Source organism: Diceros bicornis, chromosome 1 (genome assembly GCF_020826845.1).
Source record: "Diceros bicornis minor isolate mBicDic1 chromosome 1, mDicBic1.mat.cur, whole genome shotgun sequence".
Classification (NCBI taxonomy): domain Eukaryota; kingdom Metazoa; phylum Chordata; class Mammalia; order Perissodactyla; family Rhinocerotidae; genus Diceros; species Diceros bicornis.
The window spans coordinates 26,608,092-26,633,369 of NC_080740.1; the positions used below are offsets into that span (position 1 = coordinate 26,608,092).

The 25,278-nt window shown below is 37.6% G+C and overlaps 1 protein-coding gene across 1 annotated transcript in view; it reads right to left on the bottom strand.

Annotated features, from left to right (window-relative positions):
• The window catches only part of SLCO4C1 (solute carrier organic anion transporter family member 4C1), a 60,224-nt gene extending 35,404 nt beyond the window's left edge, over nucleotides 1-24,820 (bottom strand). Inside the window, exons 1-2 of the mRNA XM_058536128.1 lie at nucleotides 24,393-24,820; nucleotides 20,890-21,153 (exon numbers count right to left, since the gene is read on the bottom strand). Of these exons, the coding sequence (XP_058392111.1) occupies nucleotides 20,890-21,153; nucleotides 24,393-24,738 (610 nt within the window). The 5' untranslated portion in view covers nucleotides 24,739-24,820. The remainder of the gene's footprint in view (nucleotides 1-20,889; nucleotides 21,154-24,392) is intronic.
• Between the last annotated feature and the right edge of the window lie 458 nt (nucleotides 24,821-25,278).

Here is a 25,278-nt window from a genome sequence, read left to right on the forward strand (position 1 = left end):
TGAGAAACACGAACAAAATTAAATAAACAAAAACTAAGACTTAAAAGATTCAAGAGAAAATTATAGAAATGAGATCCAGACAGAAGAAATCAAACATATGCATAATCAATCAGAATAGAAAAATTATATATTCAAAGACAAAACTTAGGAAACTTGCCCGAAATAAATGAAGACTGATCTATAGTTTAAAAGGGCAAAAAGCATCCCAGGAAAATTTGATGTATGACTTTCAGCAAGAAGACATTCCCTTGTAAAGTTACTGTATTTTATGGATGAAGAAAGACTTCTTTAAACATGCAGGAAAAAAGATAGTCACTTATGCAGAGGAAAATAAAAAACACTTCACTGGCATCAGAATTCTCTAAAGTAACATTTATCCCATACAGTTAAAGGACTGATAAAAAAGTGATCAATGAAACATAATGTGACTCACAAATTTTATGCTCAGCCAAACTGTCATTCAAATATAAAGGCAAAAGACAAATATTTAAACACATTTAAAATCTTATGGAATTAGCCTTTCTTGAAAGAAAAAAAAAAAACCTCCTAGAGTGTACATTTCAGCCCACCAAGAAATACTTCATTCAGAGATGCCATGGAGAACTGAAGACCATTCATCATAAGCAATATTAAGCAATTCATTGAATTGTATCTAACACAGCTTTATAAAATAGCTAGATTTACCTATTATGTGAATTATGCAGTATTATTAGTTGAGGAAACTATTTAAACCTAGAATTTCAATTTCTAATGGGAAATCAAAAAGTTTCTGACAAAATACTTTGAACACTAATTTAAAAGCACATGATTTCACAATACACCACAAGAGGGCGCTCCTATGTTGTTTATGAACAGGGCAGCATTGCCAATAAAATTAAGGCTTAGAACTTCACTTAATGGGCAAACCAGTTTCCAGTCCTGTCCGCTACCATTTGCAGGAACCAAAGGCAAAATGGCAAAAGAAAATCTACATACCAGAATATTTAGAAGTTAAATACTAAGCTCAGCCCAACCTTCAACCCCACTCAGAAGCCCACAGCCTGCTCCTCCCCAGGCATTTACCTTCAAAACAGAGGTAAATGAGAGCTAAAAGAGACCAGGTCCAGGGCCGGCCTGGTGGCACAGCAGTTAAGTGCGCGAGCTCCACTTCGGGGGCCCTGGGTTCGCAGGTTCCGATCCCGGGTGCACACCAATGCACCACTTGTCAAGCCATACTGTGGCGGCGTCCCATATAAAGTAGAGGAAGTTGGGCACGGATGTTAGCCCAGGGCCAATCTTCCTCAGCAAAAAAAAAAAAAGAGGAGGATTGGCATCAAATGTTAGCACAGGGCTGATCTTCCTCACAAAAAAAAAAAAAGAGAGAGACCAGGTTTTCCTTTGGGCCTATCCTGCTGCCAGGGGTAGGGCAGGATGCTGCAGCCTGAGATGGGATTCCACTCCCCCAGCCACGCTTCTGACAGTATGTCCAGGAGGTGCCCATGCCTCCTGAGAAGAAGCATAGTTTTCTGGGGAGCCCCATCTGCCTAATTACCTGCATCAGGTACTCTGAGGTGGCTAACTTTAATCAACAACAGCCTCTCTTTCTCCCTTCCCAAGGAGTGACTGGAATTTTCTCCCCCTGGCTCCACTTCCCATCTCCTAGCCGCTGCCCCAAAGAAAGAGAAGGAGCTGTTGCTTTTGTTTAAACTTGACTATTCCCAAGTCTAAACAGCATCTTCTGGCCTGGAGACTGCATCTCATTCCTACATCCCTCTCCTATAACCTCTGTTCACTTATGCTGTTACCAGTCTTTCAAAAACCTTTCTCACAAAACTTTAAAGAGAAAAACAAATTATCTTTGAGTCTCAGTGTCTGTGATATGGGTCCTTCTAAGCATAGGGCTCAAGGCAGGGCCCTTCTTGCCCAGGCCTAAGGGCAGCTGGTGGTAGAAGATTTGAGAAAGCAGCAAGAAAAATACTCTTCTTGAAGGTGAGGAGCAACACTCCAAAGTCCAGATTTCGCTTGCCTGCAACAAATGACGTAGGAACAGATGAGCCAGGTGGCAGCAGGGACTTCTTGGGCTGCTTTGGTTCATAAAAAGAGATAGTGTGGGGTGGGAAGAGGTTGCACAAAGAAACTCACAGACAATTCAGGACTCCATCTTTGCGGGAACTGAAAAGGTGAGAGAGCCTTTGCCTGTGCAACCAACCTGCCCAGAATGCTAGCCTGATCACTCACCTCCTGTGGGAACCTAACTGAGTCAATAAAGCGACCTTCAAAAGGAGCTATCACAGCATCCACACAAAGATGTTATAAGAACAAAGAGCAACATACTTTTATTAAAATTAAGGTAGGACACGGACCACAAAAATATTTTCATAGAGCAGATGAAATATGCCAACATACATTGCATCATGAAACAAAGCAATTATTTACATGAAGGAAGATGGTAAAGCAGAAATGAAATAACTTAGAAAAGAAGTGGTGAGAGAAAGAAAGAGGAGATGAAACATGTGCTGGCAGAAATCAGGAAAGAAATAAAAGGGAAAAATTTAAACCCCATAGAAAGGAAGATAAAATCGAAAGGGGCACAAGGATGAACAGATTGAGAAAACACAGTAACAGGGATATAGTATCAAAATTAGAAAAGTGAGTAAAATGAAGGATAAATAAAAAAGCAGAGGAAATGTTAAGTATATCTAAGGTGACCAAGGAGATCACATATACACATAATTGAAGTACCTAAGAAAAAAGACTAACATGGAACAAAATACTCAAAGATATAATTTAAGAAAATAACCCCCAAATTTAAAAATATGTATGTAAATCTATATACTTCAATCAGCATAACTGGGTGTCAGGGAAACATGACATGAACAGTCATCATCAAGACATAGCGTAGTCTGGACTTTGAAGAGACACTCCAAATTACAGACATATGGACTATCGAGAATATTTTTTGTAGAGAATACCAGCAGTATATTGTATATCAAGTGTCACAAGCACCTCCAAATGATTTTAGAATACACAGGTGGGGCTGGCCCCGTGGCTTAGCGGTTAAGTGCGCGCGCTCTGCTACTGGCGGCCCCGGTTCGGATCCCGGGCGCGCACCGACACACTGCTTCTCCGGCCATGCTGAGGCCGCATCCCACATACAGCAACTAGAAGGATGTGCAGCTATGACATACAACTATCTACTAGGGCTTTGGGGGAAAAATAAATAAATAAATAAAATTAAAAAAAAAAAGAATACACAGGTGGACAGAGGCTATTGAGTATAGTCATGAGTCGCTTAACGACAGGGATTTCGTCGTTATGTGAACATCATGGAGTGTACTTACACAAACCTAGATGGTACAGCCTACTACACATCTAGGCTATATGGTACTAATCTTATGGGACCACCGTTGTATATGTGGTGCATCATTGACTAAAACAACATTGTTATGCAGCGCATGATTATACTTTGTATAAGAATGGATGGGAAATTCCAAAAAAGGCAATGACCAAACCACAACTATACAAAAGAGAAACACTAAAGTTACAAATATGAATGACACCTTGTGACAAATAACACACTAACCTTTAACTACCATGAAATGTATCCTATTTTATTCACATTATATTGTTCAGGAGGAAAGAACACTATATAAATAAATACTGTTAGACTTTATGGCACTTCTCAGTACTCAAAGCTTCCACATACATTTCCTAGCCTAATCTTTACAACAACTTTGCGCAATCATTTTATAAATGAAGAAACTGAAGCCCAAAGTCAATGCTATTCATAGTCAGATTTTGCAACATAACCCAATAATCTGATTTCTATTCTTCTGATCCTCCAATGTATTCTCCGTGATCTTTGAGCTACAATTTAATGAGCTGAGCCATCATCTAAAGAGGTATAAAGCAAGATTTCTTCAAGTGTACTTTATGGAACCCTAGGCTTCTGAGAATTTCCATGAACAAAAGGGTTCTAGGGTCAGATTAGTTTGGGAAACACTGTGCTCTACTATTGTACCTCTCCCCTTAGAGAGTAACAAGCATGCATTTCTATGTAATATGATCAAATTTTACACATTATCTATCATATATTCAAGTTACTTTTTTTCTCCATTAATGTCTAACATCTCACAGACTAGTGCTCTATAAAACACACTTTTGAAAAATACTAGTTTGAAGTGTAACAAAGGTGTCAAGTAAAACAAAACACCCTAGGTAATTAAAAATTTTAAATTTAACCCTTGTATAGATACACTTAAATCTTAGAAGGTTAGTGTTATCAATGATCACTTAATGATTCCCATTGCCAAGATTTAGGATTTTGCCTTTCACCTTCTCTCTTACTATTTCTCTCCTTTGGAATGAACATCCACTGTCATGGCTGTAGAAACTGCGAAGAGCACTGCATATCTCAGTTTCGAACTTCCACTATCTCTTATGCTCTAGAGCTATATTTCTAATGCCAAATTTCTACCTCCAATCTCTAAAACAAAACTCACCATCCTTCTCACAAAACCAACTTCTGTACCTGATTTTCCAATATCTATTTATAACATCCATTTTCTAGTCATCAAGTTTAAAACATCAAAATCATTCAACAATATATTCCTTGTCTGTAATGACCACACTATATGTTTTCCCTACTGAATTCATACCCATTGTTCAAGCTCAGCTCAAATTCCACTTTCTGTTAAAAGTTCTCCCAGTTGCCCAAAGGAGATTCTCTCTTCATTTACAAATACAGCAGTCTCCCCCGCCCATCCGTGAGGAATATGTTGCAAGACCCCCAGTGGATGCCTGAAATCTCAGATAGTACCGAACCCTCTAGATACTATGTTTTTTTCCTATATATACATACCTATGATAAAGTTTAATTTATAAGTTAGGCACAGTAAGAGATTAACAATAATAACTAAAAATAAACTAGAACAATTATAACAATATACTGTAATAAGTTATGTGAAGAATGTGGTTTCTCCCTCTCTCTCAAAATATCTTATTGTACTGTATTTTTGGACTGTGGTTGACACTGCCGGTAACTGAAACCGTGGATAAGGAGGGACCACTGTATCTTTCCCCATTCAGTGATTATAAGCTCCAAAGTTTTAAGTGCCTGTATGACTCACTGGGTTCTCACTTATCATGCCTTACTTATATCTTATCTTCATTTATGTTAATAGCAATAATAATAGTAATATTTACTGAGTGCTTATCTTATGCAAGATCCTTCATTGGCATGCATTATCTCATCTCCAGAAAAATCCTATTGAAGAGGTACTAGTATTACTTTCCTCATTTTACAGATGAGAAAAGTCAGGATTAGATTAACTTATCCAAAATCTCTAAGACATAAGAGTCTAAGTTTTTAACAGATTCATTTCATGGTTTATGGTGACATAAAGTAAAATTAATCAGTTACTCAAATAATTTGGAATGTGAATTCAAAACATTTTTTTAAGGGTTTCTCACTAAGAAGATAAAATAAAGAGACAAAAATTTTTGATAAATGACTGAACAGTCAACCTCCTTATCTTCTCTAAATTACAAACCCATGACCCAAACAGCCACTAACTCATTAACCCAAAAACAGAATCCAATACCATGAATATAATAGAAATGACCACAAATGTTTAAAAAATTCTTAAGACATTAGAAAATTCTATACATACTCTTATACCAAGAAATGTGAAAATCTCCTAAAATAAAAATGTTGACTATAAATGATATAAAATTTGAATGAAGCTATGATTCTGGAATAAATTGAAATGGGAATGAAAAGTCTATCTCTAAAATCAGCCTATCTGAAATGGTTTTCCTGGAGAATTTATATCAAAGCTCAACCAAGAACAATCATTCCCAATGATTGCCAAGAGGCACCAATCCATTGCCACCCCCTAGTTCTCTACCCTGTGCATTCTGGCTACAAGAGGACCCAGCAACAGAGTGATTTCTGCCTTATTTAATGCATATACCATGTTCTGTAGGGAGGGAAATCTTATTTTAAAAGTTCTAACACAACAGACACCATTCTAGCAAGTCAGCAGCTTCTGGGTGTTGGGGTACATAGTAAGACACACAAGTGAATTTCATGAGCAGGAGTTTGTTACCATACTTATTTTGCTGCAAATGAGTTTCTTGGTCAGAAATGATGTTGTATAGGCTATAATAATGAATAAGGCATTTTGTAAGTCAAACAATGCTGTGTGTTGGTAGAAGCACTGCAGGTAGTGAAAACAAATTATTATCTAGAATACAGTCATGCATTGCTTAATGATGGGCATACATTCTGAGAAATGCATCGCTAGGCAATTTCACCGTTGTGCAAACACCAGAGTGTACTTACACAAACCTAGATGGTATAGCCTACTATACACCTGGGCTATATATGGTACTAATCTTGTGGGACCACCATCGTATATCGTATATGCGGTCCATCATTGACCAAAATGTCGTTATACAGTGCATGACCGTATATATTTATCCCAGGGGGCACTGCAACCAGGATAGATATATTTTGGTTGCCATGGGGTATACTGGTTGCCCTGGGGAATGCTGCCATATCAGGAACTCTCAGGACTGCGTTCTGCAGTTGGTAAATAGGTAGTTGGACCAGCCTTGATGAGGGAAGGGCATATTTTGGAACCCATGCTTAGCTTCCTTTTGTGCTATAGGGCCACTTTTTACATGGGACAATTCCACAAGCACCACAGCAGCTAGGGAAAAACACTGATTGACATTCACTGAACAGACCATCTTTTCTTCCTGATTGAGAGCCCCTTCCACAAAGGATGCCCTCATGTGAGCATTAACAAGTGGCAAAAATATCTATATTCTTGAGTCCATGCCAAGAGGCATATTGCACATCTCTCAGCTGGAACTCGTTGTACCTGTAAACAACTTTCATTTGTGTTTTTTCCACGCTTCTGATTGGTCAGCTTATCTATTAGTGTTGTCCATGAATCAATTTAAATCTGTACCTCAGGCCTTCTTCTATCAAAAGTGAATTTCCACTTACCATTGCCTTTAGGGACATGCCTGATTGGGGCTGTTATTCGAGGGCTGTCCACTTTTGGTGGGGGCCAGCATACCTTGCAAACCCTTGGTAAATCAAGCTACACTTCTTCCTCCTCTGTTAGCCAGCACAGAGAACTCTGTGAGGCCCTTAGAATAAAGACACCTAGGTTTTTGTAGTAAGGCCATGTTAACTTCTGCCTATAATGATAACCTTTCTCCATCTGAAAAGAGGGAAGTGCAAAGCAATAAAAACCAGTAGCATAGTAGTCTGAGATGCCTGCCTATACAGTTACTTGTGCCTTCCAAACCTACTTGTACCTACCATTTAACAGTGACTGCTACTTCACATGTCTAATTTTACGATTTATTACGGTAGATAACACATACTTCCTGATGGGGAGTTCAGGTCACCTGGTGTTCATCATCATGTTTATGTCTAACATACCAGCATCTAGGAGCAAATCAAGCATTGCTTTTCAAATGAAGAATAGCGTAGGCAAAAAAAGCTTGTTCTTACTACAAAAATCTCCAGGTCCTCACTGTGATTTCCCTATGGAGACTTGCCAGAGGCTTCCTACATCATCCCTGTCTGCCATAAACACTGTCCATACCTGCAGCAAGAATTTTATCTTGTTCTAGTTCCCACTCAAATCTGGCAGCCTTATGCATTACCCAGTAAATGGGCTGGAGTAATGTACACAAATGAGGTTGATGATGTCTGCCAAATCCCAAAAGGTATACCAGGCACTGTGCAAGTGCAGAGTGCGCAAGGTGCAGATATTGTGACATGGCCCGGGCCACTGGATCCCTAGAAATTTAACTGTTATGATGGGCCCTTGAATGTTGTTGTGGTTTATCTCCTATTGTCTAGCATGTATATGCTTTACCAAGGCATTTAAAACACTTAATAGTTAACTTAATACCATCAATGTAAAGTCCAGTGTGATGTTCTATGAATAGTAAGATGATCATGGTACCTCCAGACCAGAGGTTCACAACCTCGGCACTATTGACATTTGGGGCCAGATAATTCTTTGTTGTGGTGGGCTCTCCTGTGCCTTGTAGGATGTTTACCAGTGTCCCTGGCCTCTACCCACTAGTCACCAGTAGTACCCTCCATCCCAGTCATAACAATCAAAAATGTCTCCAGAAATGGAAATTGGCCCCAGTTGAGAACCACTGCCCCTGAACATATTATAAAAAAGAGCAAGAAGATGCATGTAGTACTGAGATAAGATAGCGATGGTGTACTCTTTTTCCTCCACAGAAAAGCAAATCATCTTGATTGTCTTTGCAGTTGAGAAGTGAAAGAAAACATTTCTTGATCAACAGCTACATATTAGCTGTCAGGGTCTGGGCTGATTTGCTCCAGAAAAGGTACCAAATCTGGAACCATGGCTGTAATTACTATCACCACCTGATTACGTTTACAATGATCTAAAGTCATTTTCCATGACTTTATCTTGCATTTGCACCAAATACATGAAAAAAAAGGTGAGAATATAGTAGGGATCACCATCTCTGTATTTTTCAAATCTTTGATGGTATCACTAAGCTCTATAATTCCCTTAAGGACACAGCATTATTTCTGGTTTGCTATCTCATTCAGGGGCTTCTACTTAGCTTTTCCTACAATAATATCTCTCAATCCACAAGTCAGGCAACCAATGGAGGGATTCTGCCAGCTAGTATATCTACAGCCCTTCTACATCCTAAGACTAGGGAAATAACTACACGATGGGTATCTCTGGACCCACTGTGAGGTAGAGAAGTCTTGAACCACCTCTATTATTGGAACTCTGTAAGTCCCTCTCTCACCAGCAGACTAGGGCAGTATTCTAGAACTCCAGAGATCAGATCAGTTCAGAGCCCTTATCTAATCACCTCCAGTGAGTCTGAATATGACCATTTCCCCTCAGCACTCAGATAAAAGGCTTCAGGCTGGGTTTGGGGGAAGAGAAACATAACATACTTCTGGCTATGTTGTAAAGTTCTTCAAAGAGATCTAGCCTCCCTATCAGTAATGAGGTCTGGATCTGTGAATTTGCTTAGGCCTGGAATTGGTTAAAAGGTTGTGAAACTGCACCATATTGATTCAGATAGGGTTTCTGACCATGAGACTCACAATTTTTCTACTTATATATGTCAACTCAGTCTCTGTACTTGTTTGGATAATTAAGCCAACCTTGCCTCTGAAAGTTAGCATGGCCACTTAGTTTCTATCTCCCCAGGATCTGGATGGGCACATGAAGACTATTCAGTACAATGTATATCCTATAGGTCTTTCCAAATTTGTGAAAAGCAAAGGTTACTATAAGAATATAAGATTAAATTAGATGTGATAGTGTGGGGGATCAGAATTGGCCACCTCAAAATATATCTCTTTACCTTGATTATTTTCTCTGAAAGAAACTGACCTCTCTTCACCACTAACTGCCTAAAAGAATTTAACTCTGGGTATGGATAGACTGAGAGGGTCCTTGCTAAGCCCATTCCAAGTAAAAGTAGACATTATCCTTTGTAAGAGACATTTAGATTTGTAAGGAAATCTCCATTTGTAAAAGTATCTCCCTCTCTGTACCAGGAAACAGGGGGGATGACCTTATCTCTAGAAACTCTTAACAGTGCAGAAGGCAAGGACTTAAATCTCTTAAATCTGCATATTAACCTTATTCCTATGTACTGTGCTTTTCTGGTAATCTCCCATAGCTGACTACTCCCACTCCCAACATCCTCCTTTGTCTTTAGCTGACAGTAGTATTTAAGCTGAGAATCTCCGCCATCTTATCTTGTCAAGATACTCAGTTACCCAGTAGGTCTCTCCCATGTATACATGTTATAAAGCTTTGTTTGATTTTCTCCTACTATTCAGTCTCATGTCAATTTAACTTGTAGCCCAGCCAGAAAGGAGCCAGATTGGTAGAGGATAGTCTTCCTCATCTTCAATAGCAAAAAGCCCTGGATGTTAATTCCATTTATTAACCATTTACAGAGTAGCTAATATAAACCAGGGATACTTTAGCTACTGAAAAAGTTGAACAAATTATGACTCCAGTACTCCCAAAAAAATTCAGTCTGACGTAGTAACAATGGTAATTGATATTATAAAATTTAGAACCTGACAAATACCAAATTTATATGCCGTAAATATTATATAGTAATAAAAACAAACAAAAGGAAATTAGGAAGAAATGCAAAAAAAATGAATTGAAAATGTCAGAACATAACAGATTCATATAAAAAAGAATGGATAAAAATCATAGACCAGGCAACGTAATAAGTGAAATTTTAATGCTACATTAGGACTTGAGAATATACTTCAGTTTGAAGTAAGCAGAATTCTGTCACAAAAATTGTATCCTGAAAAATGGCATATTTAGCAAAAACAAAAAGACCAATATTTTACACCATTAGTTATGTCCTCTTCTTAATGTCACATAGTCTTTAAAAAAAAAAATCCTGACAAAAGGTAAAATACTTTTTTTTTTTCCTGAGGAAGATTCACCCTGAGCTAACCTTTGTTGCCATTCTTCCTCTATTTTGTATGTGGGTCGCTGCCACAGCATGGCTGCTGACGAGTGGTGTAGGTCCATACCTGGGAACCGAACCCAGGTTGCTGAAGTGGAGCACACTGAACTTAACCACTAGGCCACAGGGCTGGCCCCTAATATACTTTTTACTATAGACTTATGAATTGCTTTTATAAAACTGAAATTGGAAAAATGACTAGATTGATAACAATATGGAGATGATAGGAAATAGAATTTACAAAAAAAGAAAATGGCATAGCTATGGGTAATTTTTCCAATTTTTCAAGAAAGAAATATTTTCCACATGCTATTGCTAGGGACCCTATGAACAATTTAGTAATATTAAAGAGCCTTAGAATTATTTCAATAAAGAAATTCTTTAACTTTGTTTATTCCTTAACTTTCTGAAATAGTTCCTTCCTCCCCTCCCCCTTCTTTGCTGTGGGGGGCTCTCCTGTGCATTGTAGGATATCCCTCCCCTTACTCAACAAATATCTACTAACTGTCTACTATATGCCAGATAATGTACTGAATAATAGCACAAGCTCGTGTGCTAAAACTCTTTTTTAAGTAACATTTTAACATCCTACAGAGCTTTATGGGACACTGACTTTTTGATCCTTGCCAATAACCCAAATAACTGACAGTAATGACATTTTTGGTGGTCAGCGGATCTTTGCCAAATATTCTGGATGGAATAAAAGGGAATAGAAAGACTAGGACTTTAGAGTTGGAAGAGGCAACTGCTTCTCATCCAAATCCAATAAAAGATAAACTCAGAAGGCCTTTGAGCGACAAAGATCAATTAAAACAGACTGTGGCCTGGACAAATCAAGGTTACCTATTGTTAATACCATTGAATGGATTAAGGTGGCACCAAGTAAATCCTTTTAATTGGAAAACACGGCTCAGAGAAAAGTACTTAAGGGTATGACTCTCCCATTAGTTTGATAGGCTTAAGTAGGTCCAGAGAGAGGCATGAGGTTAAGAAAGATCAGACATATAGCAAAACTATGAGTATGGTTATTGGCATAAATACCTGAATCAATTAGACAACAAACCAGTTTTCAAAACATTTGCACTGCCAAATGAACCATTAGCCTCCTCTAAGAGAGATTATGACTGAATGACTATTAAAATGACCCTTAGTTCCCAAATTTCTTCGGGGTAATACAGCTTCTAAGCACTGAAGGGGTATATTCTCCATTTGCCCTCTTCAAATGTAGCCAAGAATGATAACAAAAAAGGACCCACAGAGAACAAGGAACTATGAAGCCCCTCCCAAGAAGCAGAAGTAGGGTTTACTTGAGGAGCAAGCACAACATTTTCCCAGTGGGATTTCAGGATTTCTCTGAACCAGTGACTCCTGTGTATTTCCCTTTCCAACTGGTAATGATTATTGTGACAAATACATTTCTTATATGTTTTCGTTATTAAAAGAAGGAAACAGAAAATGCTAATCGGGAATATAAAGAGAGTCGAATTAACTCAATATGTGTCACAGACTTAAAGGGAAAATGGAAAACTATAAAACTTTTTGGAAAAAAAAATAGGAGAAAATCTTTGGGACCTAGGGCTAGGGAAAGAATTCTCAGACTTAACAACAAAAGCATAATCCATTAAAGGAAAAATTGATAAATTGAACTTCATCAAAATTAAAAAATTTTTCCTCTGTGACAAGCCCTGTTAAGAGGATGAAAAGACAAGCTACAGACTGGATGAAAATATCTGCAAACCACCTATCTGATAAAGATGTAGTACTTAGAACACGTAAGTAATTCTCACAATTCAACAGTAAAAAATAAACAATCCAGTTAGAAAATGGGCAAAAAAAACACGAACAGACATTACACCAAGGAGGATAAACAGATGGCAAACGAGCACAAGCCAAGACGCTCAACATCATTAGCCATTAGAGAAACGAAAATTAAAACCACAGTAAGATTTCACTGCAGCCTATCAGAATGGCTAAAATAAAAAATAATGATAGCACCAAATGCTGGCAAGGATGCAGATTAACTGGATCACTCACACATTGCTGATGGAAATATAAAGTGGTAGTCACTCTGGAAAACAGCTGAACAGTTTCTCAAAAACCTAAACATAGAACTATTATTTGACCCAGCAGTTTTACTCCTGGGCATCTACCCCAGAGAAATGAAAACTATGTTTGCACAAAAATCTGTACACTAATGTTCATAACTTTATTTGTAATAGCCAAAATACTGGGATCAACCCAGATGTCCTTTATGGAGTGAATGGTTCAACAAACCGTGGTACATACAATCCATGAAATACTTACTAATTAGCAATAAAAAGGAATGAACAATTGATAAACACAACCTCACTAAGTCTTCAGAGAATTATTCTAAGTGAAAAAAAGCCAATTCCAAAATGTTGTCAAAATATTAAATATCAAAATATAGTAAAATCTTTAAGCATAAAAATATTATCATGAGGTAATTTATAATAGAAAACCTTTTAAATGTAAATATTTAACTCTATGAGAATGGTTAAAATATAAAATGGAATGCTATGCAAGAAAAGGATGCTGACAGGTTGCAAACTATGCAAAACTGTATATTGACTCTGTAAAAAATAGGCACAGTAAGAACATTAAGACAATCGCAAAGCTGTTTTCCTTGAGAAAAGAATAATAATGAATAGGGATTTTTCTCTTTCCACTTTATATTTTAACCATTCTCATAGAGTTGAATATTTACATTTAAAATGTTTTCTATTATAAACCACCTCATGATAACATTTTTAAGTTTAAAGATTTTTTTCTATCTTCTGAATATCTTACAAAGGAAATATCATGTTTAAAATTAGAAAAAAAATTAAAGATATTTAAAAAGAGGCAACTTGGCCATTTAAAAGATAATATTTTAAATTAACTAATACTTGAGGGTATTAGGTTAGCAAAATAAGTCAGACAGAGAAAGCAAAATACCTACTGTATATTTCACTCATATGTAGAAGATAAAAATAACAACAAAACACAGAGATATAGAGATTGCACTGGTGGTTACCAGGGGAGGGGGATGAGGGGGGAGGGCAAAAGGAGTAAAAGGGAACATGTGTACGGTGACAGATAAAAAGATTTTTTTAAAAGGCAATATTTTAATATGTTATTTTAAGTGGATTCAATTAATCTGAGCTACACCAAATAAATTTATTTCCTTATCTCGAAGGAAGAATACAATCCTGGAAACATATCTAATTAAAACTCTTTCTAATATGTTACTTTGAAAGTGTTTGGCCAGACTTGGGGGATATGTCACTATCTAGTGGCACCTACAAAAAAATATGTACCATATTGAAAGATTTTTAGTTGTTCATATTATTTGGTAACTACCATTGCCAATAACCAAACAAACCAAGAAAGGCAGTTTTTTTACATTAGTATAGCTGTTACTTAATTATCATAAACATCATTATTATTCATTGCTACTATTTAGTGAGCACTTACCACACACCAGGCACTGCCTTATCACTGTATGTGCACATTCTCCTACAAGGTAGCAGTTATTATCATCATCATACGAGGTAGCAGTTATTATCATCATCATGATTTAAAGTTGAAGAAACTTGTCCAGGGTCACATAGCTTTATCACACAGTGTTCAAGCAAAAATTTAAACCTGGTTTTGTCTGACCCTAATATCCCTGCTATACTGCTGCAAACTTGCACTCAGTGTAAAACGCTAATAGCATAATAAAAGAGAAAAAATACATTAAAACTCACATTGGCTAATATGTGCATTTTTAAGAACAGTGACTAAGAAAATAGAATTTCCTCATTTCTTTCTTACCACAAACCACATTTTTACCAACCTTTCTGGGGAAGCTACAAAAAGCATTGCCTAAGCATTACCTCTCACACATTATATCCGGTTAGACACAGCTATACCTGTGGTCCAACTGAATGCCCTATCAGAGCATTTCCTTTTATTTTATACATGAAGACTAATAAGGGTAATCGCTACTAATAGTCTATCAAAAAACAATCCCAACATTTTAGCACCCACCACCTTAGAAGTACAGTAGTTATGTAGTGAAATCAATATTTAACCAAGTAATTAAGATGAAAACCAAAAGTAGAATATCAAAACATTTTGCTACTATTTCTGAATATCCTTCTCATTTTAGCTTCCTTTTTCACATTGCAAATTTTTCAGATCCCAAATCTTACCCATAGAGATCACTTTACGGCTAATAATTTTGCCTCGATAACACAGTTCTTCCCAATTCAGTGGCCAAAAAAAGAGAAAACGCCCTGTTTTTCTTTAGTCCAACTTTATGGAAAATGCAAACAAAGAATCCCAAACTGCCTTCATCTGCCCTTACCTACTCTTTTCACCTTCTGTGGAAGGACAAGTCATCAGCCTCCTAATACACCTCCACTGAAGGGATCCATTCACTCATTAATACATTTGACAACTCAACAAGCATTTCTTGAGCACCTACTATACATCACATGCTCTTCCAGGTGCTGCCATAATGAAGTTTCTAAATTCAACAAGAACTTTCAAAATCACATCCTTAGGTGTTAAGACAGCATAGAACATATTTTCCCAAAGCCTGTTCACCAAAAGACTAATCTGGAGGAGGAAACATCGAGTGAGCAGTGGAAGCAGGGTAAAGGGGACAAGCACAGCAATGGAGTCCCTTGGTCAATAAGTTTAGACCTCTACATACCATATCCCCTGACTAAAGATTCACATGATGCAATAGAGATACCTCCTTAACTTTCATTTTTTCGCCAACTCATTGAACCATGGAACACATTTTTAATATGCTCTTAATTCCTTCTGAAACTGTGCTCCACAGAGCATATGTTGGGAAATGCTGGAACATTATTTTCCTTGGTCAAGGCCTCGGATTTTTTAAATCTCTACCTATCTGCAAACCATAGCTGTGAGCAGAACTGAGTTTGTGCTAACATATCATTGACACATGCTTTCCTACTTATTTTTCTCTGTGAGTTTCCTCTATTTCAGAAGTTTGGTCATTTGAATTTCAACAAAACTGCTACATTAAGGTACCTAGTATTTCAGGATGGTTGTGAAACTCCTGTTTTAAAAGGAAGATATAAAGCAATAACCCTGAAATGAAAAGAAAACTTTTTCTCTTTGCCCACAATGGAAACTTTACAAAATAATTAAAGACTAAACTGAGCATGTATTTCCCAAAATAGACTGATAAGATAATCTGGGTAATTTTAAAAAATATAAATTCCTGAGTCCTACTCCAGACCTACTGAATCAGGATCTCCAAGGGGCATTAAATAAGGGTGGCAACCATCCAGGGCAATTCATTTTATCTATAAAGCTTGGGGAAGACGAAGAGCCCCTGATATTAAAGTGTATAGTTTCATCTGGAACCACTGACTATCCCTAAAAGTTGGCTCTAGATCTTTTATTGTGTGTATTAAATTTAAAAATCTTTTTGAATAATTTGTTTTATTACACCATTATATCTTCTAACCTAAGAAATCACCTCTCCTCTTTATCCATTTCAGTTATAATAAAATTGAAATATAAGAAAAATAAAAGTGATTTCCATAAGGAAGAAGTAAGATCAAGAAGGAAAAACACTCAGAGGCCGAGCAAAATTAAAGCATCTTGTGTTGAATTAGGGGTTGAAAAACTCTTAAGGTTCTTGGCCCTATATCTTCTCCAATCTAGGCAAGCATGCTATACTAAAAAAAAAAATCTTAAGGATACAAGATAAAAGACAAAACTAACTAAAAATTAAGTCCAACTTTGAGCCCCTTTCTAATCATTTTCCTAGTTCAACTTTTTTAAGTAGTCACTCTGAGTAACCAAATTTCTTTGGTGTAGAGTTCTCCCCGAAATACCAATCTAAACCATTAGAAATTTAGTGCCAAAGCAAATGGTAAGTGTTGAGAGCTACCTTTTTTTGAGAGAAAGGGATGGAAAAGAAAAACAAGAAAATAATACAATTTAGGAAAAGTTATCCAACTATTGGTCAATTTAGAAAAAGAGCTTTACTGAATTTAGTAATTACTTTTCTACAATTCCTAAGTATTTACTAATGACCCCCCTCCCGAAGTCTCAAAGAGACAAAAAGATTATTTTGCTTAATGACATTAAATTAACACTAATGCAAAAGGAATTAAAAAGTGCTTGGATGAAAATAAAATGTTATGTGGTAAAGATTTCTTTATTTAGGACACTTTTAAATATTTAAAAGTTATATTAAAATATGTTGTGGTATGTTAATGTTATGTTAAAACATATCCAAAGTGAGTGTCAAATATGATTTACTTGAAAATGTTTTATGACACTATTCTATTTTCAGGTAAACATATACAATAATTAGCCCCCAGAAGCATTTATTTCTCTTAATTTTAATTCTTCCTTTCTTTGTATCCAATAACAACAACCAAAACTTCCCTTTGAAAAATGTTATCTCCATTCAAAGTTAGATAAACATCTCTAACTCTTATGTCTCCATAAAAGTTTCCCTGAAAAAAATACTTTCCCAAACCTACTTGAATTTACTTTTTTACAGAACAATAGAAAATTAAACCTGCTTCCAAACACACTTTTCTACCTTGTGCTAACTCTTAACCTTCTTTCATGTTATTCTAACACCTGTGGACATTATACAAGTTTATCATATTTCATATTTTGTTTTCTTCTACTCCCCAACTATATTACATTACTTTAATCTCCTGTTACAGAGATCATCTCATCAAAAAACAACAACAACAAAACAAAAGCACACAAGAGAACACGTAAATTCTCTCAATGTCAGTTTCAAATTAAATTACATGTATGATTTCAATTAATAAAATGATTTCTTAATGTTAGGTTCTTTATGTTATGTTACCTAAGAAGATTGTACATTTCCTTGCTGCTAATTTAGATACAGGAAGTTTCAACTCATTCATTTTCCTTTTCCCACTTAAATCTCCAGTTTTCTTCTACACTCTCCTTAGCATTGGACAAATAATTTAGATTTTTGGTTACAGGATCGCATATTTGCAAAAGTGGATTAATTCACTTGAGCAAACAAGCTATTATGTTTTCAAGAAAGTACAGACTATTATAGCTGGCTATTTGAAACTGAGGAAGAAATGGTTTAAATTCATAAAAATAATTCACATAAATTATTATTGTTAATAAACCTATAAGTAATAAACAAAAATGTAAAAACATTAAACATCAAACTAAACACTAAACAACAAAAATTAAACTAGTGTTAGTTTTAGCTATTATTGACCATCTATGAAATCACTATAAAGTCACTTCACCTCTTGTCCTAAGGTTCCACATTGTAAAAGCAGGGATTTACAATTTCTGACGTTCCTTCTGTTTCTAAATTTCCTTTAGATATGTAATGCAATTTCAATCCTGAGTTTGTACCTGTTATATTGTAAACACCTACACATACACACAAACTTACCATAATGACGTTTCTATTAAAGAAAACTTTCAGGAAAAAAAGAATGTAAAAATTCAAAATAGCAACTAGGCATTTTCATATACCAATTGTGGGAAAGTAACTGGTATATCCCCTCCTAAAAGTCAGTGTGATGTTATCTATCAAAAACTAGAATGAGGAAGCCCTTCAAACCCGGCATTTGCACTTCTAGGAATGAAGACTAAAGAATGACTTGCACATTCACATAAACAAAAGTATATGTTCGAAGATACATATTGCAACCTTGGATATACAATACGCAGTTCGTACTAAATCCAAACCTGGTTTCTTGATTTCCACTCTCATTTCTGTTCTTCCTAGTCTTCCGCATTCTAGTAAATGGCCCCAGCTGGTCAAGCCAAATATCAAGGAGTAATTATTCATTCCTCCTTCACAATCACTCCACTAGAAAGCCTTATCTTTTTCCTTTAAAATACATTGAAAATGAGTCACTCCTCTAGATCCCTACTGCTACTGACCCAGTCCCAACCCCTTTATCTCTCGCCTGGACTACAGTAAAAACCTCCTGGGTAAATTCCTCCCATTTACTCTTGTCCTTCAGAACAAGAGAAGCCAAACTGGCCATTTTAAAACATAAATAAGATCACGCACTTCCCTGTGTAAAACTCTCTCATGACTTCCCATTGCATTTAAAGGAAAATATAAATGCCTCATGCTGGCATCTACCTGCCTCTCCAAGTTCATCTTACGCCACATTCTCTCTTGCTTTGACCATTCTGGCCAAAATTGACAATTCCTAAAACCTATCAAACTCTTCCCTGCTTCAAAGCCCTTGGTCATGTTTTTCTCCAGCCTTCTCATTATCCAATTCTTATCACAATAGCTTTCCCTTGCCCACATATTTTCCCTTTTGTACACTATTACTTCATACTATTTGTTCTCTTCCTACACTCACCTCAATCTTCAATTATCTTGTTTATTTGCTTATTAATTTTGTATTTCTTCCCACTAGGACATGAAATCCAGATGGCATGAAACTGTTTCACCACTATTATCTCAGCACCATGTATAGTCCATATCAATAAATATTCATTGCTGAATGACAGAATAACATAAGAGTAACCTGAGGTTTTCTTTAATTTGCCACACGTAAGCTATTATTTAAATTGTGAATCTTAATTTAGAGTAAAAATTTTATAGATCAGCCAATTCCTCAATCTAATCTACTTCAACTAAAATAATGAAAAGTATCAATAAGATAGATCAATAAGAATTTCATAAAAACTTGCACAGTACAAAATAATACACTAAAAGTTTATCATCTGGCTTCAGCAATCTTCTGGCCTTCATCTCTGGCCACACACACATACACCTTAATTTGTGGCCATTTCCCTTTGGGAAATATAAATTGTTCAGATTGGCTGCAACTCAAGGTGTGTGTGGCAAGCAATGAAACTAAGAAGATTGCTGAGGACAGATCAGGCTTTTGTACTGGAATAGGTGTTTACGTTTTAGTTTAGAGAGTCAGGGCTTTTGTTTAAAGTTTGTACACTTTAAGAACATGTAGGACATCTGATCGACTGGAAGAGTGAGGGATTAGATTCAGTGCAAAGATTACCACCTAAATGCTATAAATACAATAATATTTTTGCTAACACAGAATCAGTATCATGTTTCTTGTGTGACAGACTAAAATTAGCTTTTCCCTTACTGTTAAGATTTCAGAGGCGTTATACTAAAGCCTATGTGTCTTATTCCTATGTGCCTTGTCCCTGTGAAATTACGTGAAGTTGACCTTCTGGAATCTTGTCCAGTCTTAGATAACGAACTAGAAGCTACATAAGTGCTCTTTCTTCTGATAACATAACATATTCTCCTTATCTTATTCATTCCAAACCGTACTACATTTTTTAAAACATCCTCTATTGGTCCAATGATTGCATATTCTATTTTTATTTCCAAAATGAAGCCTGCTTACCTAACAAGTGTACTCCTAAAACCATGCGGCATAATATATACTTTGTTATTGAAAAGCTTTTCCTATTTGTCATCATTCTATTATTGGGGAAATGGTCTTGGGAAATGTTAAGACTTTAATATTGGTTTTCAATATTAATACTCACAAATATAACAATCTTAACTTTTTGAAAATAATATCTATAGTACAGCAGACTCCCATTCTCCTTTCTTCCACTCCAAGCCTTTTCTTCACTTACCTAATCCCTGAAAGCTTCTGATTTTGTAGCTCTCTGATTTTATTTCAATATTTGCTATTAAAAGTCCCAGGAAGGACAATAAAAATATGAAGATCTACTTACATTAGCACATTCCTTTGGCTCCATCATAATTGTTTTTCTATTAAAAATAATTCTTTGAAAAAAAGTAGAATATAAATAATCAAATTTCCTTTTTGAGACTTTGAATAACATACCTCTTCACCCAACCAGAGCAACACATTAGATAACTCATGAAGTTCTGTGTCTCTAAACTAGAGAGTCATAAGCAGAGCTAGCTCCAGTTTTCAGGAAAAGCCCCACTCCTATAAACTTCACCTCTCTTTATCTCAAATCAGGAGTCAACATGTTCAGCTGAGCTATAAGCTCAGCAAATAAAACCACAAAGGGAAAAAGTATAGATCTTAGAACCCCAATAAGGTCACAACACCTGCAAAGGAAAACTGGTCGTCACTTTTTGAGGACTGTGTGTAATACTGGGAATGAGTATCAGAGGATTAAAAACTTGGAGAACCACTGAAGCGATGAATAATGCACACAATCTGTCTCTGTAATCTCCTACTTCACACAATTCACATCACAACAAAGCAGTGAGCAGTGAAAAAGACTTAAGCTCTTAACCTACTTACCTGTATGAGTGAATTGCAATATAGAGTTAATGGCCTAGTTTCATACTACTTCTTAGAGTAAAACAAAAACACAACAGAAACGTACCTTCAAAAAGTGATCCCAATTGGTATTTTCCACTAAAAAATTTTGGCAATGAAAATACAAGTGCTCCCAGTCCTATCATAAAGGATGCAAACGCAAGCCATCTTGGTTTGTGTCCTCTTTCACCAAAGAATGATACAAACAAAGACAACAAACAGAATGAGATATCATAGCTTGATGATATCAGGCCCGTCAGGGAACTCTTCATCTCATAGCGCTTCTCAATCGTGGAAATGCTGATATTTACTAGGCCATTTACTACAACGCCTAAAAGAGAAAAAAAGAAATTTATGTGCATTATTCCAGCTTTACCATATAGATTATGATTATTAACACAACGTACTAAAGTTTGGTTGTTCGTTTCTCTTGATATTTTTAAATGTACCAATTTTAAAAGTCTCAAAGTTTCAAAGCTGGGCAACTCAAATATAAACATACTTCCTTACAAATCAGTTTGCTCTTAAATTGTACACTTGTGAATTTTCAAGTGTTAAATACAAGTGATGCTTATCACATACTAAATTGTAGTTAACTTCATTTTTCTAAATGACAACAAAAAGTCATACTGGTGAAGTCTCATGAAGCTGGTTTGCTAGAGTTTCCAAGGGTAGCAGACTCCCATGGCCCTCACTTGGAAGAGTACAAAAAGTACAAGTGACTCCAGAGGTCATTAGAGTAATGTTCAATTGCTTCCCAAGGTTACTCAATCCTTAAATATATTTATTCATAACAAGAGATCCTTGACTTAGTCTCAAGAAAGGTGAAACTGAGCTCTCAACTCTTTTTTTTTGTCTAACACTCTTCTAGACAATAAAGTTATGATTTGAAAGGTCCTGGAGCAAAAATAAACATAAACTAAGATTCTTATTTCAACCACTGTCATTCTAAATCATATGCAAAGTAAAAGCGAAACAACTTACACTTCATCTACTAAACAAGGAAAAGCTGGAAATCCAGCTTTGACTGACTTAACAAAAATGTGCTGTCTAGATAAAGATTAAATTTACAGGAATTTAAACATTACTATACATTGAAAATAAAAAGCATCTGATCAAATTACAAAGTTCTTAACTAGTTACCTTTTACTTAAGAGAATACCATGGATTGTTTTCATTCATTAATTCATAGAAAGAGTATATACAAGCCAAGATCTCTACAATCTCTTCAAATTTTGCTTCATCAAGACTATAACTGGAGGGCCGGCCCCGTGGCTTAGCAGTTAAGTGCTCACGCTCCGCTACTGACGGCCTGGGTTCGGATCCCAGGCGCGCACTGACGCAGTGCTTGTCCGGCGATGCTGAGGCCGCGTCCCACATACAGCAACTAGAAGGATGTGCAACTATGACATACGACTATCTACTGGGGCTTTGGGGGAAAAAAAGGAGGAGGATTGGCAATAGATGTTAGCTCAGAGCCAGTCTGCCTCAGCAAAAAGAGGAGGATTAGCATGGATGTTAGCTCAGGGCTGATCTTCCTCACTAAAAAAAAAAAAAAAAAAAGACTATAACTGGAAATAAATTTCCAGAAGATTGACATAAGTTTTAACAGTTCTAACATGATTTTTATTTCTATGCCAGTTTATTAAGTCTATAAGCCAATTTACAATTCCTGAGATTTCAAGACAAAGTATCCAAAGTACCTAGGAACAACATGTTGATAAGGAGACAAAGTTATCTAAGAATGTGAAAATTTCCCCATCCAAAAATCAATCAGCTTCCCAACATACTTGCCGTACTGATCAAAAGTCAGTCATTGGAACTCAATGGCCTTACGGTAAACCTCTCTGGAAAGAAAATTTGTAAACTCTTATGAAAGGATAGCGTTTTAAGCCTATGCATCCCAATGTGAATTCTATGCTACAACAGTTCCAAAAACTCTGCTTAAAAAAAAATAGAAATTCCGTGAAATACTGGGTACTATGTCCCTTTATTATAAATGCATGAAGACAGGAAGCACATTAGGAAATTAAGTGCTAAGAGAAATTGTGTTTATCTTTGAGAAATGCTGGACAGATTTTAGGGGGTTTTTTCCCCCAATTAAACACCTATTAAAATTAAAGACCATGGAAATGGTCTTCCCAAATATCATGTTTGAGAAACATGGTAACAATGTTTTCAGTCATTCAAACTTAAACTGAAACAAGAATTAATTTTTTACTTGTATCCAACTCTTTGAACTTTGCGTTCCTTTGACACTGAGATCCTTCACCATCACTGATTTTGGACAACTAAGATCACGACATTGAGAGTAGGTGAACTTTGGTGGGGACAAGAAAGGTGGAAAGGGAAATAACTCTTTAGCACAAAACTACTGTTAATAGAAAGGCTGCAATTGACTTGCAATTAACAAATATTTACTTAGCACCTAAGCGCAAAGCAAGGGACACTGAGTTTCTTTGAGACAGGGGACCAGCAATAACAGGAAGGACATATTTAGATTTGTTCTTTTGTTAATCTTAAAAAAGCAATTTCCAATCCCCTTCCCCCAATATTTCTTGGGTTGTATCTCTTCCATTCAGTCCTTGATTGCCTCTTTACAAAATATTTTGAAAATATATGTATATATATTTTGAAACCATGACTCAAGTGACCAAAAAATATCTACATACCATCAAATTCTAACTAACCTACAGCATGTCCTTCAATGTTCCACCTTAATGCCCACCCCTCCTCAATTTGTCACCTTAGAGTAACTTTCCATTTCTTCCATCCCCTGCATTAGATGCAACACCCTAGCAGCTTTTACCTTCTCTATGCTTTCTTTCTTGGGAGCCATTCTCCTACCCTACCACTCACTCCTCCAAACCGAGCTTAGATTGCAAACTCCTGAGGGTATAAACCTGGACTTTATCAGTAACTCCCATGAGAATCTAAAAGATGTCCTTGAACAAAACAGATAATGCATAACTCGTGTTTGAATAGCGCCTTTCAATAATGCCTGAAGCCTTTGCTAACTTCCTCATTGGGCTCCAGTTGAGCTTACATACAACTCACACTAAATATACTCACAAAACCTGAATGCTTATCTCTAACCTATACTATACATAGTCAACAAGATTCTCCTTTTGAAAACCCCCCTACTCTCATCTGCAAATTTATTAATCATTCCATTCCGGAAACAATGTAAAAAGTCCCTTGAATAACGGGTTTAGTAAAATTATAAGCTTTTGTAATGTAGAACGGATTCCCCCAGGGCAAACCACTCCCAAAGGAAGGCTCCCGTAGTTTCCACCTCCCTTGGAGGAATCGAATCTGCTAAACTAAGGTAGCACGCAAAAGAGAAAAGATTTAAATGTTGCGATAAAGGAGAAGCTAAAATGTGGAAGCCTAAACCTGGTTGGTTGACGTCAGTGGGAACGCCTTCATGTCCCAAGCCCCCGGCCGTCTCGCCCGGCGCGTCGCCCCCCGGGGCTCCGGGCGCACCTGCCCCGTCCTCCCCGCCAGCTCCCCGCGCCCTCCTCGCCCTCGGCTCGGCCGACGCCCTCTGGAGCCGGCGCTGGGCATTACCTTGCGAAAGGGCCAAGAGGCAGTAGTGAAGCAGAAAGCCCTGGGGAGTGTTGCAGCGCTGGAGACACCGGGGTTGGAAGCTCCCCCAGCCGCAGGGCCCCTCCTCAAACTCGGACAGCGACTCCGGCCCGGCCCGCTCCTGGGCGCCGGGGGGAGTTGCTGGAGGCAGAAGTGGCTCCGGTGACTTCTGGGGCTCCTGAGACTCCTGTGGCTGGGAATCCGCTCTCTGGGTGTTGGTGGCCAAGGCAGAGACCTCGACGTGAGAGGGCGATGCAGACGAGCGGCGCGGGGCGTCTGGGCTGGAGGGGACGAAAGCCGGGTTCTCAATGCCTTTGCGGCCCTTCATGGTCAGGATGGGTACTCCCGACTCCAGCGCGTCGGAGCGGCAAAAAACCCAGGTCCCGCTCTGGCTCCTCCCCTGGGCAGGTGGCAGCGCCCCCGTGCGGGAAGAGCTCCCGCCTCCCCGCTGTGCCTCTTCTAGGGCTCTCGCCGCTCGCGGCCGCCGGGGGCGCAGGGCGCCGGGCCCGCTGGCCTTGGAGTTGGCGCTCGGCCGCGCCTCACCTGTCGCCGCCGGGACCAACCGGAATGCGCGGCGTGGGCGTGCCACCCGGCCGCCGCCAGAGGAGCAGGCGAGGGCCGCCAGCCCGCCGTGCTCCTCCCGGAGCCCAGGTTCTGGGAAGCAAATAGAGGTTGTGGGAGTCTGGTGGCCGTGAAGCTCCCCCTGGGTGCTGACAGGAAAGCTGTAAACAGTTGCATCAGGAGATGGTTCAAGGAAATATCCTGGGGTTTTCTTCCTTTGCTGTTTACCAAACCGGGCTAGGTCTGGACTCCAAGGATCAAGCAGCCACAGGTACAATACTTAGGATTCCATGAGCATCATGGTAAG